General features: G+C 38.4%; 1 protein-coding gene across 4 annotated transcripts in view; it reads right to left on the bottom strand.

Moving 5' to 3' along the window:
• The window catches only part of GPAM (glycerol-3-phosphate acyltransferase, mitochondrial), a 37,985-nt gene that overhangs the window by 10,963 nt on the left and 11,608 nt on the right, over positions 1–15,414 (bottom strand). For all 4 annotated transcript variants that reach the window (XM_025203198.1, XM_025203199.1, XM_014519540.2 and 1 more), the window contains exons 4-15: positions 13,862–13,975; positions 12,752–12,901; positions 12,039–12,135; positions 10,890–11,026; positions 9,549–9,648; positions 8,568–8,780; positions 8,055–8,168; positions 5,631–5,716; positions 4,402–4,517; positions 3,465–3,535; positions 1,715–1,979; positions 895–1,037 (exon numbers count right to left, since the gene is read on the bottom strand). In XM_025203198.1, coding sequence (XP_025058983.1) covers positions 895–1,037; positions 1,715–1,979; positions 3,465–3,535; positions 4,402–4,517; positions 5,631–5,716; positions 8,055–8,168; positions 8,568–8,780; positions 9,549–9,648; positions 10,890–11,026; positions 12,039–12,135; positions 12,752–12,901; positions 13,862–13,975 — 1,606 coding nt within the window. The remainder of the gene's footprint in view (positions 1–894; positions 1,038–1,714; positions 1,980–3,464; positions 3,536–4,401; positions 4,518–5,630; positions 5,717–8,054; positions 8,169–8,567; positions 8,781–9,548; positions 9,649–10,889; positions 11,027–12,038; positions 12,136–12,751; positions 12,902–13,861; positions 13,976–15,414) is intronic.

Consider the following 15,414-nt stretch of genomic DNA (forward strand, 5'->3'; position numbering starts at 1 on the left):
GTGAGGAGGAGGGGGGGGGGAAACAGAAATGCTTGCCAGTGTGAGAAGTAAATCAGGAGGGAAAGGACACTGTTTCTCAGGTTCCAAATAGGCATTTGCAAATAGCAAGGAAAAACAGATTGGTTTTGTTGTTTTTAAAGATATACAATAAATTAATAATGCTAAAGTTGAGATACCTACCAGTAATCCTCTACTGGTTTGAAATCAAAATACGTTATGTCAGACCATACATATAATTGCTAATAAATGTTAGGAATGGCAAAGCATAACTATTGCAGTGTTTGATAAATTCCCTAAATTCTGGAGGCCTGATTTCAGCTTTGCTTCCAGCCACATATGCAATGGCTCTGGTGGTCTTAATTTCATAGTTTTAAGTTTATTAAGGTCACAAAGACATCACACAGCTTGGCAGCATGATACAGACTGGCAGATTTTGTTTAGCAGAGGTCTGTTACTAAAATAGCAGGCAAGTTCCAGGCTCAATGCCAGTATTAGCAGTTTGTCATTTATAGAAGCAACAAGCATTCACTAAACATGCCTTCAAATCCTCCAAGCATGTTGTAAGCACCATACCCATTGATATCATCTCATCTGGCTGTGAAACAAGCTGGTAAACTGACTGGTTATATTCACATCATGTTGGTTGGTTCATATGATTTCAAGTACACTACTCTAATTAACTATGTTAATTCAAATGTAGAGGCATTGTGTTGAAACAAATACAAGCAATGGTATTTTCCTTCTTTTTATGGATGCCCCCACCCAGCCATGGAATGAATCAAAATAAAGTAAATATTAGAAAAAAAGAAAACTCTCTCCCTCTAAAATAATGAAAGCAGACATTGGCAGAACAGACTTTAAGACATGGAAAATGCTGCAATGGAATTCACCTACCAGAGAGACAGGGCCTTCATTGGAAAGCAAGTAACACAAGCTGGCAGCTTTGCGGATCAGTTGTTCTTGGCTAATCATGTTGGGAGAAGTACCATTGATTCCATTTCGAAGCCTTTTACTTTGTACTGCGTGAAGACTGCAGGCTACAGCAGACATGTGAACACAAAAGCAGTTCGTTTTCATTACGGATTTTCTAATAAAGCAGATTTAAGCTTGATAACAAGTAAATTCTGAGCTCTAAAACTGGCAATGATTAAAGCACGCAATTGAAAAGTCTATCAATTAATAAAAATAAAATTATTCTATATACAATATGAACACATGAACCACTCTGCTGTGTAATTGAAGAACCCAGAATTCAAAAGATAACGTGAAGTAAAGTAAAAGATTATATATCACAGTCTCTAAGTTAAGTAAGGAAGCTCGTAACTGTGATCTGGATCAAATCATTAATAAGCATTAAGAATAGTGTGGAATACAAGCTGAAAGAGGAAGCTGCTAACCCATCCATGACCAGCTAATGAAAAGTAAAACAAAATATTATCTTATTAAAATATTTTAAGATGAAACAAACCATTGGTCTGTATAGTCAGATATCCTGCTTTTGGCAGTAATCAATGCATGGATCCTTTCAAGGAAGACTGGGCAAAAAGGAACTTGGAACGCATTTGACTATTTGTGCTTTGTGAACATGGGGTAAAGCACAGAGGGAATAAGTTTCTGACCCTAAATAATTTAATTATGTAGGAAGAGCTCTATAAAAAGAATCATAAAGCAATACTAAAGTTCCAGCTAGATTTGCTGAAATATAAACACATACCAATAATGGCTTCATTAATGAAGACGTGGAGTACTCCATTGCTGTAGAAGTTGAGCTCAAAGACAGCAGGGATAGTTGTGCTGGGAGTGATGAAGAACTCATTGTTTCGGCTGGTATTCGTGATAGTGACACAGTTCCCCAGCAGGTGGATAGCATGCATGACAACATCCTCAGAATTCCCGGAAAATCCCAAGTCAAAGTCACGGGCCAGGACCTCTTCCTTCATGGAGAAGAAGTCTTCCACCAACTTGGACAGATCAATTCCCTGAACAACCAGAGCCACAAGGTTAAAAAAAACAAACTGTGCAAGACAGAATTTTAAAAGACTGGCTAAACTTACCTGCAGCCCCAAACACAGTAGATAAATCATGAAGGCATAATTTATCATCAATAATCTAAACCACAACTAAGTCTCTTCTTTTAGCACAGATTTTGCTGATGTAACTCATGATTTTTTTCACCTCTGACCAGACATGTGCACATAACTTAAAAGCCCACAGCAACTGCAGCTAGTGCAGGACGTGACTGTTTTGTTTGCCAAGTAGTTTATCGCTATAAAACCTTATCTTTTACTTAACCTGGATACTTTAGAGATCTCGTCTTCTCTCTGTGCCCCAGTGTCATAATTACCCAAGATAACTTAGCTGACAGACCTTTTGCTTAATCGGCATTGGGCTTGAGGATAACCATTTCCTTGTCTGGTTTCAAGAACACGTTAAACCAGGGGTGCTCAACCTCTGGCCGGCAGGTCAAATGTGACCTACGAAGCTATCACAGCTGGTCCAGGGGCTTCCCACTGGCTGGGAAATTTGGCAGTAGGGGAGCAGTGGCCATTAAATGGTCACCCTCCCCCATCAAATTCCCAAACCCCAAGCCTAGCACTGCCAGCTGCAGCCAGGCCATGCCTCCTCCCCTGCACCTGAATCAGGGCCAGGCCATACTCCCTTTCCCACTCTGCATGGCCAAATGGTGTCCACTGCTCCATCCCCAACACCAGATCAGAACATCCAACAGGATCTGGAAAACAGGCGGATGGAGCACTGCCCATCCAGCCCACCAGGGAAAAAAGGTTGAGCACCACTGGGTTAGACCAAGGCTTACACAGAACATTTTAATCAGGGATAATCCTGCCTTGAGCAGGGTACGGACTAGATCACTTCCTGAGGTCCCTTCCAACCTCACTTTTCCAGACCACTTTAACAGAAGCTGTATTCCACATGTTCAGATGTAGCTCAAAAACACCCTTTTCCTTCAGGGTCTCTAGAGGAAAAGGGAACGAATGGTTTGAACTGGATGGAGAGAAAGTCCTAATTGGGAAGGATTCTATATGTTGGCCATTTCTTCCTACGTGTATGTTGTATACTTCCAGTCCTTTACATGCACAAAGAGCTCTGGATTACAGATAGAATAGATTTTTTTTTTTTTTTTTTTTTTTAAAAAAGAAAAAAAAAACTCCATTCCCAAAAAATTAAATTAAATGCACGAATAAGTCTTGGTTTCAGAAAAAATAGATTTTTTTTTTTTTTTTTTTTTTATAAAAAGGAAAAAACAACTGCATCTCAGCAAAATTCAATAATTTTCAGTAATTTAATAAACACATGCACCGCCATCTGGAATGCTTATTGAAGTATACTAGCTCAAATATATTTCACATATTCCTTACTTCTAAAACACTACTAAAATGCACACATCACTGCCATTTTGCAAGCCTGAATGACAATAACGTATTGCAGCAGCACTGCAGTCTTACCTGCCTATGTCGGTAGAGCAGCAAACAGGCAACTATATGCGTTGACATCACAGCACATGACTTGTTAGCAGCTAGAAGCAAAAAAAATAAAATAAAGCTATGCGGCACTTTGTTAGAAATCAGGGAAATCAGGGAAGCATTAGGAAATCATTAGGCTGTTATACAACAGCCATAAATTAACTAATAATCATAATCAGCTACCACTGTAGGGGTCTTGACACTTCCAATGGGTTGCAGTCAACTTCAAGGAACTAATCAATAGGCAAGAAGTGAGAAGTCACTCAAAAATGCAACTCCACCCAATCATTAATTTTTTGCATGGTCTTTGTAAGTCACCGTAATTCTCACTAACTTAAGTTGCATATAAAATATAATCATCCTCACACTCACCTTTCTGGCAGAGGTAAAGTATTCTACATAAAGCATTTCCTAAAATATATAACAACTAAATACCATTTTACATACATCTTGGTGCACAAATCAGCTCCAGTGCTTATACCACTGGCTTATACGCATGAAACCTGGCAATGTGGGATAATCAGACAAGCTAACTCTAGTAATTCTTAAAAGCTTTTTGTATTCAACAGCTCTGTTTCAAGGAGCAACTTTTTATGGTCCAGGGGAAAAAAAACCCAACTATACCAAAGAGGGGGGCACAAGCTTATGGGCATAGCAAGTGAGCGTTCCAGCACAGAAACTTAAACATCACAGAGGTTTCAAAGCAACTGAAATAAAAGTCCTGTAAAGAGTCCAAGACCACTACATAAGAGAAGGGGAAGAAAAAGAGGAGAAAAACGATGTCAGGAAAATTCATATCTGAAAGGGCAAAAACAAAGAAGTCTCCTTAAGTCACATAAAAAGATACCAAACAGTCAAGCAGTGTATGAGGTTGGAGGACCAAAATCAACAGGTACTGTATGACTATTTGAATACTTACTGAACAATATATGCTCAGCCAAATTGGCTATCAACTGTCTTCTAAAATGTTCATTACTTATGTCCCTGGAGTTTGGCAGTGCAGCCTCTGTACCTTCTTCCTCAACATCATTAGGCCTGAAGATGGAATGGAAATAATTTATGGTGTGAAATATCCAACTCTTGGCTAAAACATTAAAAACCTATGTATTTATGGTCCTCTACAAGCACTAAATGAACACACACAAAAAAGTGAAGACACTTTTAACAGAGTGCACAAAATCTTAAAAACACTCTTAAGTTCCATTATATCCACGATAACAGTCTCTCTACATGTATTCTAAATTCCTTCCCACATCAATCAGAATCCTAGTTCTACTTTAAAAAAAGCAATACCAAACATTGACACTATGCTCTACTGCTATTGATTTCTCCATTACATCAGACATGCCGCACAGCCTTTCCTCTTCAGTGAATATGGGCAACAAAAAGCATGTTATGCAAACCTTCTCAGAAGGCAGTTTTCAGTCCAGCAGTTTTGCATATTAAAGCAAGGGTTTAGTTATGACGTGACAACTCTTTCAGGATAAAAGAGTTTATTCAGATTATTTCTAAACACATCTAGTGGTTCCTCAGAGGCTTACATAAATTATGCATATTATTCAAATATACTAAAACTGTCTGAGAAAGGTAGGTATATGTCCACAGAACTATTTCATAGTTTGAGCACAATTTAAAATTATTGGGTATGATAGCAAGTAATATTGGTAATATTAATAATAAGAGCAGAAACAATCATAATACAGTCCTGAATTAGAAAACATCAGGAGGTAAAGGAATATTAAGCATTTCACCTTAATGTCATAAAAAAATCAAATCTAGTTTATGTGGAGAATTTAATTTATAAAAACTTTTTTCCTCAATCCCAAAAATGTTCTATAGAATTTAAAATTAATTAAACCTAGAAACATTCATGAGAAAGTACTCTAAAATACAGAATTTAATATCTTGATATATTTCTGCTGCAGAATACTATTTTTCTAATAAATTCTATGGCATAATGAAAAAAAAAATCACTGTAAAATTATTGCCTGTAATAAAATTATTGCCTTTGGTAATTCTTCATGAATTTTCCACAAGGCTTGCAAGTAAAATATTCTGACTGCTCTTAAGGCTATAGCTGCCAAGCACTATTTAAAATATATTCTACTAAAAAAAACACTCTCAAAAAGTTTTGGGACAACATCCTACCTTGATGGAAGTAGAGCTGGTAATAGAGCTTGTTCCAAAGAAAGTGAAGCAGGTGCAGGTTTCTGATGTTGGCTGTCTACAAATTCCTGTAAATAGAAGAATTGTGGTTTGTATGTTCCCACTATTACATGCAACATCCAATAGCCAACCTAGCTATCCCATTTGTATGAGAAAAGGAAGCCTTGCAGGAGAGCAAGTAAATTCAAAAGTGATTTTAAGAAAATGAATGAAATAAATAGTAGGGTTTTGGGAAAGAGAAAATTGCTAGTTTATTCACTGGCATATAGATGGGTCTGGAATTAGGCAGAAAGGAAATACACTTCCAATGTGAACAGGATTCTTACTTGGAGGAAAGCACAACAATAAAAAAGCAGCTATGGAGATATTCCCCTCACCTCCACTGCTCTGGCAACATTTCCCTTGGGGTTAGATTCTGTAGCAATAAAATTAATAGTAGTTTTTACTGAGGAATAGGAACAAAATCAAAGTGCCTGTGCATCATACCAATGTCAGTGATGGTGCAAAAGGGCTCTCTTAACAAGCCCCAGCAGAGAGGACATCTTCACTGTAGGAAATTTGGCTCTGACATAACCCACGGTACTGTCAATACAGCTCAGAAACCAGGTGTTTCCTTTGGTTTGTGCCTTCAACCTTGTGCCATCAAGGAGGTGCAGCACACAGTTGGAATGAATGAAGGCCCAGCTTTTCAAGAATAAGTAAAGCTTCTATCTTTAAAGGTTTACTTTTGCCATTCAGTCTTCAGGACATGATATTCCTCTAGTTCCTGTACAGATTGGCTCACAAAACCAGGAAACTTAGCCTGCACATGCAGTAAGCATTCCTCTTACAGAAAAGCTGTTTTTAAGATAAATTTTCACAGCAAAGTTACCACTTACTTTCCACTTCTATAGCCACAAGATTGCAGGAGCTCAAACTGATGCCGAAATGCTTGTCTACACTAGAAAACCTACTCAGGTCAAATTAAATTGATTTAATAGCTGTATTTATTGCAAACCTTTAAACACAGACATGCTTAGAGAAGTTTCTTTCACATTTAACCCATTGTAGAGTGCAAATATCTTAACACAAACAGGGCATAAAAGAAGTCAGTAGCCATGTTATGGTTAAAGAATAGATACAGGCCAATTTTGTATTTCAAAAGCGTAAGAAGGCACAAATGATCTATGGACAACTGCTAACTTCATGCCACGAATAGCTTGGAAGGGATCCATACTTTTTATGTAGCAGTGTATTAACAGCTCTGTTGTCTACTGTTAACTACAATGCATTATATTGTTTGGAGCGTAACTAACACTCAAAATTCTCACACATAAATCTTTTCTACAAGAATGAGTAGGAGGAAGAACACCTAAGGAATCAGAAGTCTGACTGTTCAAGTGCTTCATGTCATTAAAGTCACAGACTGTGGCAATTCAGCAAAAAATGTCTCTACTCTCAAATAATCTGCATAAAATGCTAGCAAGCTTTCCTCACACCTCAGTAAGATACCCTATTAAGTTATACTTTGACAACATACCAAACATTTGACATACTGGCACATTCAGCATTATCATAACAATTTACTGTGAGAATCAATATACTTAAGCATGAAGGGCACCTATGCAGGTGCAGAGAAGCCGCTCCGATGCACTGTAATTACATTGTGCAGGGGCCAGCTGAGGCCACATGGGCCCAATCTGGGGATGTGAGCCCATTCCCGGTGGATGGGGCCATGCCACTTATCTGGCCCATGAGGCCAAAATGCTAAGCACCACTGTACTAGCCCCAACAAAAAACCTTTTTTTGGTGGGGATACATTGCTTTTTCCAGGCTTGTGAAAGAGAGAAGTACCTTTAAAGAAAAAAAAAAACCCCTAAGATTATTTAAAGTTAAATGTTTCCCAAAATAAAATTTAGCTATTCTGCTGTAACTGGGATGGGAGGGAGGAAACTAAGCAGACATGTAAAAATCCTTTGATATTTCAAAGTTTGGAATGTCAAACTGAAGTTCTATATATTAAATGCACATGGCAGAATGGATCCAAGGATACAAAAACATCTATTTGCAAGTCAGCTATTGCATAGCACTACTATTTTTGAACTGCACAACTAGTCAGATGCATCACGGGAAATTTTATTTGCTTCTAAAGTATTTGTTATTGCTAACTCTTGAAGGCAAGACACTAGCGTGAACTAGTTTGAGATCTTATCTCCTTTATCAGAATATTTATATTTTAGAGAACATGTACAGCTCTATATGAACGTACTAGTAAGTATCAGCCAGTGGGTTTCTGGAAAAAAATCATCACTCTATTGATGGGTTGAAGCAGTGCTTGTGGACCGAGAGACCTCGCTTGCAGCTCTTCTGAATTACTAATAACTCAGAGTTCATAGGAGATGGATGTTTCCACGGTATCAAACTTACTTTTAGAGAAAATGGCTGTGCAAAGTCTACTCTGACACACCCATAATTCTTCCGCAGCATTCTGAAAACCCCTCTAGCTATACTCCAAAGGCTTTCATTCTTCTTAGGTTTGCCCTGCAAAACATTATAAAGCACAACCAATATTCATCTGCAGTGAAAAGTTTTTTGATTTTTTACAGAATCAAGAACACGGTTAAAATCAATCCAAATCTCTTGACATGTATTTAATCTATAAAAGGGTATAGCCATCATCATAACCTCAGGAATCTTTTGGGTTTTTTAGCTTATACAACTGTGTTTATTGTTTGCTATGTGATAAATTTGTATCTAGAAGTGTGACAGACAAATATCAACTCTGTCCCTGGCACAGACAGCTATATTTCTTTGCATTTAACTTGTACATAATATGAAGGCACCAATGGTAAACCAGTGCTGAACCAAAAAATAGATAGGAGTTTACTGAATATAAACAAACTCCCCTAAAAAGAGCACTAAGTTTTCAGTTGTCCTTACCAGCTGTTCACTGTTATAGTGACCTTCAATGATGCGATCATACGAAATTCCCACAGGTATAATTAGTACATCAGGGGTGGCATTTGCAAAAAGAGCATCTACAACCACAGACAGGAGACCTGCTCTGGCATTGGATGTTTTTCCACTGCGAGACCGTGTACCTTCCAGGAATATCTCTAGGAACTGCTGCTGTCTGAGCAATTCCTCAATGTGCTAAATGGATGGCAAATACAAAGGAGAAAAAACAAATATCTAATTATACAATCTAGTCTAATGAGTTGCAATAAACTCATTGTTCCATATCACCAATAGCCTTCTATTTAAAAAAAAGGCGGGAAATATTTAAAATATACAGAAAACTACATGAATAATCTGGAGTAATAATTTGTGTTTGATAGATAAGCGGCCCAAACTCTGATTTCATTTCTATTAATATAAGTTGAGCACTTCTACAAAGACAAAAGGAGGCAACCTAACAATAGCTGTATATTTTTAAACCATCTAAGCTCTTCTCTTTTATTGTTTCCCACTGTACCCCATCTTCTAAATTGCAATTATCTATTTGTTTTTCTATATTGAAAGCACAGAAAATATAAGCAGAAATAGGTGAACTTCAGCTGAGCCAGTGGAGGTACAAGAAATTTACATCGCTGCAAAAGGAATCTCAGTCTGGCTCCTAGAGTTAATTTTGTAGAATCATTCATAAGGACTGCAGGGAGTGAAAAATTAACTTACCTTAAAAAGTACCAGATGTTCTCAACTCCCACATGCTTGATGGGTAAAATAAGCAGGAAATTTTCTTCCAAAAACACATTATAGAAATCAATATAATTCACAGATCTATCAAAGTTGGTCAAATTAATTAAGGTTTAAAAAGCTACTGAAAATATCCCCTTGTATACACAGTGCAGACTCTCCCATCTATCAGATAACTGAAACTAAATTAATGTATTTATGTTAATTCAGAAGAAAAATACATACCACATAGAGTAATGCTCTATATAGGGCATCTTTACGTCCATTAGTGTTCTCATCCAACTTCCGCCGAATAAAAAAGCCTCCAAGGTTGCGGATTAACGTGCTACATAGGAAAAAGAAAGATACGGTTCTAGTCAGACATAAAAAGAATACATTGTTAAAACCACCCAGAACATTTAAGAGATGACTGCATCAGATGAACGCTGCATCTCAGTCACTCTCCCTCGCAAAGTATTTATGGAAAAATTCTAGACACTGTGTGAATAACCCAATTTGAAAAACTCAGGTCAGTGATCTCAACCTTCAGATATTTCACTCCTCCTAATTAGCAATGTACCAAAATTAGCCTCTTTACCCCTTGGGGAAACTCCAAAAGCCTTTGGGGAAAACAGATTGCTTTTGAATCCTTGGATAAAAAAAACAAACCAACATGCTTATGGTTTCAATTATGATTGGACTAAACCAGATGGGGCATTTTCTAGTTTGCATGCAACTGAACTCCTTTATGAATCCTTCTTCTTATAGGAGACAGATAACAGAGCAGAGTAGCACCTTAGAGACTAACAGTTCAGAAAGGCATTTTAGGAAATCTGTGGTGTCTTTCAAATAGCTGACAGCTAGTCACTCAGTAGAGTGACTCAAGACACTGAAATTTTCAAAATCACAAGATTAGGCAGAATCATATTTAAACCTGCCATATGCCCTAATCAAGGCTCAAATATCACCGATTCATTCCCTCTAGCCAAAACTCCTTAACGAACTTTTCTGTTCTCTACATAAACTGTTAAGGTACTTACTGGTCCCTGAAGCATTACCACACAGATCCCACTGGAAGTTCCAGTACCATGGAACCTATCCAACTCATTCTACCACTGTGTTACACTGCACTTTTCTCATCATTTTACACCTTCCATGCTGTTTCACAGGTGAATACTACAGAATTTAAGAAAGAAAACAGGACTTGGAACAGCCTCATCTCTATCACTTTCCTATTGCACGGTCACCTACTTCACAGCCTATGCATTCCACTTCCTAATAGCACCCCCCTGATTCCCAATGACTCTCTGTAGATGAAGGGGGAAAGAATTTCCCTTAAGCTTGTGCAACCCCATTTCTCTGTGAAGAACCTCTGTAAGGATTTTGCAAGACTTTTCTTGAGCATGCTGGGTCAGAACCAAACACATTCAAGCAACGTGAACACAATGCCCAGATCACTATGTACCTGCATTCACTGGAGCAGATCCTCAGCTGATGTGGAGCCATGGCAATTCATACCAGCTGAGGATCTTCACCAGTGGCTTTATTTTTGAGAGCAACTGGAAGCTTAGCTCCAACTGTCCTTACCTGAAGATAGGGATACTGAGGTTATTCCCTGCAGCAATGTATGGTGCTTTGATGTTATGGCAGAAAAGAATGAATGTGAGGAGCAGGTAGTCAATGTGAGATTTGTGAACAGGCAAGAAGATGAGAGGTAAATTCATCTATTTGAGGGGGAAACAAAAGATATAACAAAGTTAACAGAAGTTCAATTTCCCCCTACCTTTCTTTAATGAGATTGCTAGAAACACCTTAAATTAGTAAAACTTAAGAACTTCTAAAATTTCATCTCTCTACTGCTTTGCTCTTATCTTTCATCAGCTCGCAATGAGAACAGATTCTTATTTTTCAGGCACTAACAGTGTTTAAATTGTAGTTACTATGGGAAAGTACCATATTCACACTTTCTAAAGATACATAGTATCAGACAGTTTATTGGGGGGGATGTACCAGAATTGTCTCTGCCACTGCCCAAAAGTTGCTGAGTTAATGTAGAAGATGCAACAAACCTCAATAGAAAGCTATAGGAAACTTACCTACAGACAGCCAAATTGTACCAGAATGACTCTGACCACTCATTTCAGAGGATTTATTTATATTAATGCTGTATACTATCCATACTTCACTTTTCTGAGGTATTTTCTCATGGAAGAAATAGAAAGTTCAGAATATTGCAAAAATGGCCTTTTAAGAGTAATGCCTCCCTTGGGTAGAGAGAATGGTAGAATCAGACAGGCCGCTTTTATTAATGTAAATAAATGAGCAATCAGCTAGACACTTTGCTGACAAGTATGAAGATAAGGTCATCCTCGGATGACCAAGGTAAAAGCAATTTTGAAAGTTTAAAAAACTAGTAAAGTATTAACCTGCTGTTGCACTGGGTTGGGAATAAAAAAGGGTCAATCATTCCACAAGCAGGTCATACCAAATAACCTGACCGTTTATGGCCTTCAGAGTATATGGTTACACAGTACTTAAAAATATTGCACAATTCCTAAAATTATCTAATAAAGTCACAGAGTCTGTTGAAAGGGCACACAGGACTTGAAACTGAAGCCTGCTTTTGGTCTCATTTAGACTAATAACACTCCGCTGAATTCAGTGAAATAACTGGTTTACACTAGCATGGGCAACATCAGAAACTTTCCCAGTTTCAAGAATCTATTTTTGTCTTACCTCAGTTGCGGCTTTGACCATTTCCAGTTGACCTTTGTGGATCTGAACGTTCCAAAAGAAGCTGTTAAATAATTTCAGCAGCACCCAACCAGTCAACCTGACGAAGAAAAATGTCAAATCCCAGGGAAGTTAAAGTTTCCTTCACAGTTACCTTCTTTTGGTGTCAGCTTGATAAAGTTGATAGATACAATGGCAGGGCTTTGTAATTCTGTCAAACAGCAATATAGGAGTAGATACTACCACCTCAATTCACTAGTCAATGAAGGCTTTAGAGAATTCCTGCCAAACCTATTAGTGATTATTTAGATACTGCAGCATGACTTTATTTCCATCTTAAGAGTCATAACTAGAAAATAATATTATTAAATTGCCTGACAATAAGAGCTTGCAGAGCCTAAGTTACTGAGACAAGGTACTTTAAACTGATTCAGGCAAAAACCAACTATTAGCTACACTGAGCTGATAATACGGAGCTTAGCTTCACAGGGAAAAGTACACTCATTTCACTGTATCATAATGTTTGTTGAAAAGTCTGCAAATACTCCTGTATCTGACATGAAGTCAGGTTACATTTCATTTTTCAGAACAATCCTGGTGTTCTTTGATATCATTAAAAGTGGGTTTTGAGAGGCAGTAAGGAATTGCCACTCTGAAGTATTTGTACAGAGCTTGCAGGGCCTCAGCAGAAATCTCTGGTGAACTATTTTTATTACCTGATCAAAGCAGGTGAGACAGTTGCTACCATTTCTTGCAGAATCTTCCTTGCTTTCTTCTTCACCTTGCTGATGGCCTTGGGGTCCACCTGAGCGAAGCTCCCTGATGTACTTGTTTCAGTAGCCTCCTCTACAATGGCCTTCTGCACTCTGATTTTAAAAGAAAAATATATAAAATGGTGCTATAACAAAAGAGCGTGGTAGATAATTTCAGTTCACAAGCAAGCTGGTATAAGCTGGTCAATGATTTTCAGAAACAGAAAATAAGAAGTCAAATAAAGAGCGCAAATTGCCTTTCACCATCTTCAATCAACAAGGACCAACCTGCTTTGGAAAAAGCCTCAGTTTAGGACCAAAGCACCCAACACTCCCAACTCTGATTAACTGTAGGGTAGAGGGCACTTAGCACCTTACAGAACTGACCTGGAAGGCAAAATACGTGCTACAGCTTTCTTGCACTCAACTTGAAGAGAATGAATACCTTGATTTCAACAACTTGGAAGAGACCAGAAAAATCATCTGGGGTAGGTATGTCAGTGGAGACAGAAGAGAATTCTCCCTTTTCTAAAAGATGAAACCAGCTCCATGAAAATGGTTCTTGTTGGGTGAAATGCAAAGCAAATGCTTCCCTCTCCCACCTTCAGAATAGTCAGCATATCTGATATGTTATAAAGTATGAACTAGATTAATCTGGACAGTAATATGAAAGTCTACCTTACTATTTTTAAAATGTAAGCAACATACAACAACCTCAGCTGGTCCCTTACAATTGGTGCATGTAGCATAGCACTTCTCAGAATTGGGTAACAAAAGCTGAAAGGGTGAAAAGCTATTCATCATATTTTGTATTAAGCTACTTGCATGTCTACCTGTAGCCACTCTAAAGACGTGAAGGCTAAGATGTGTAAGCCCTGCTCCCGTAACTGTTCTAAACAAAAAATATATAGCTAAAAGGAGAAGCTGCCATAAAGATACTGTACTTCATCTTACTTTAAGCATCCCTGCTTCCAGCATTTGTTGCACTCATTTTGTAGCAGCTTTACAACAACATTCTGCATGAATCTGGAAAGTCAGATCTTAACAATGGCGGTTTACTTTGCAATATCTTACCTGCCACTGTTTAACACATTTTCCGTCAGATTCTTGGCAAACATACCCTTATGCACATCACGTTCTTGCACAAAGAGAACGTAACAGAGACGTCTTGCGAGCCACCCTCTGTACCTGCAACATTAAAAGGCTATGTAGGCAAGCCAAAAAAATAAATCACTTAAAAAAAAATCTTTATTCTCAAATATATTCACACGAATCCAATCAAGGCAAAAGGAGGTCAAACTCTTTAAGTATTTTCATAATATCTTCTGAAAAATTCTAGTATGAGTATGGAAACAATGTTACAGGAGTAAGAACAAATATGTATCAAGAGCTATAAGAAAACAGCAGCAACATGAACAACCCAAACCATCCCCCCCCGCCCCCCCCAAGTCCAAGCAATACAGACTGGGTGATGCTGGCATCAGGTAGCACTGTATCACCAATCAAACCTCAGTATAAAGCCATGTACTTTCTGAGGGGCAGGTCTTAGTTACATTTGAGAACTGATATGCTTAGCAAATGTCTTCCAAGACCTGCCCACACAATTCAATAAGGATGGGGAACCCACACAGCATCAATGCTTAACAATCAGCACGCTTGCTCAGAGTGGCTCAAGCGAATCAACTTACTAAGAAGAAAAAAGGCTGAGGCTAAGACTGGCAGACCTGTCTAAGCCACATCAAAACTCAGTAACATTTGTAAGTATCTTGTCAAAATCTTGGCCCAAATCTTCCACGCGGTCATCAAGAACCATTCCACCATTTTATATGCTTCAATATGTGTCCTTCCAAAACTTACCCGTGTGAGTAGTCCCAGTGAATAAACAGGGCTCCTCACAACTGCAACTATTTGCAGGATGCCAAGTTATCTTAATTCTTCTGATCTTCTCCAGTTCTTTATTCCTCTTCCTTTCCTTGCTCTAAATCCTTTCCCTGTCCAGACAGGTCAGCAAATCTTCCCTTCCTAAAATGATGGCTGTACACTAATACTACGTGCAAGAAAACACACATCTGTACTAAAAAGCCACCGCTTCCATTGCATTCTGCTGCTCAGCACTTTTGAGTATCAGACGTCATGTCTCAATTTGCCTGGAGAAACAGAGGACCACACAAATGGAGAACACCTGACACTTCTCTTTTAAACAGCTTGCCTGGAATCGCATAAGAACTCTGGGCCAGAGGAAGGGATAAAAGCCAGGCCTTGAAGGAGCAATCAAGTTCCTTCACCACAAAACCATAGATTCATAGATGCTAGGGTCGGAAGGGACCTCAATAGATCATCGAGTCCGACCCCCTGCATAGGCAGGGAAGAGTGCTGGGTTTAGATGACCCCAGCTAGATGCCTATCTAACTTCCAATAAACTGTGGGGCTGAGAGAGGGGGTGGGACACTGCTAATTTAATTTCTACTTAAATTATTTACTGAGTCAGGACTGGCCATCGATGCTTACAAATGGGTCCTGATTCAAAGAAGGTTGAGAACCACTGCTTTAGGCTCTTATAGATTCATAGATGCTAGGGTTGGAAGGGACCTCAATAGATCATCGAGTCCGACCCCCTGCATAGGCAG

Source organism: Alligator sinensis, unplaced genomic scaffold (genome assembly GCF_000455745.1).
Source record: "Alligator sinensis unplaced genomic scaffold, ASM45574v1 scaffold559_2, whole genome shotgun sequence".
Lineage (NCBI taxonomy): Eukaryota > Metazoa > Chordata > Crocodylia > Alligatoridae > Alligator > Alligator sinensis.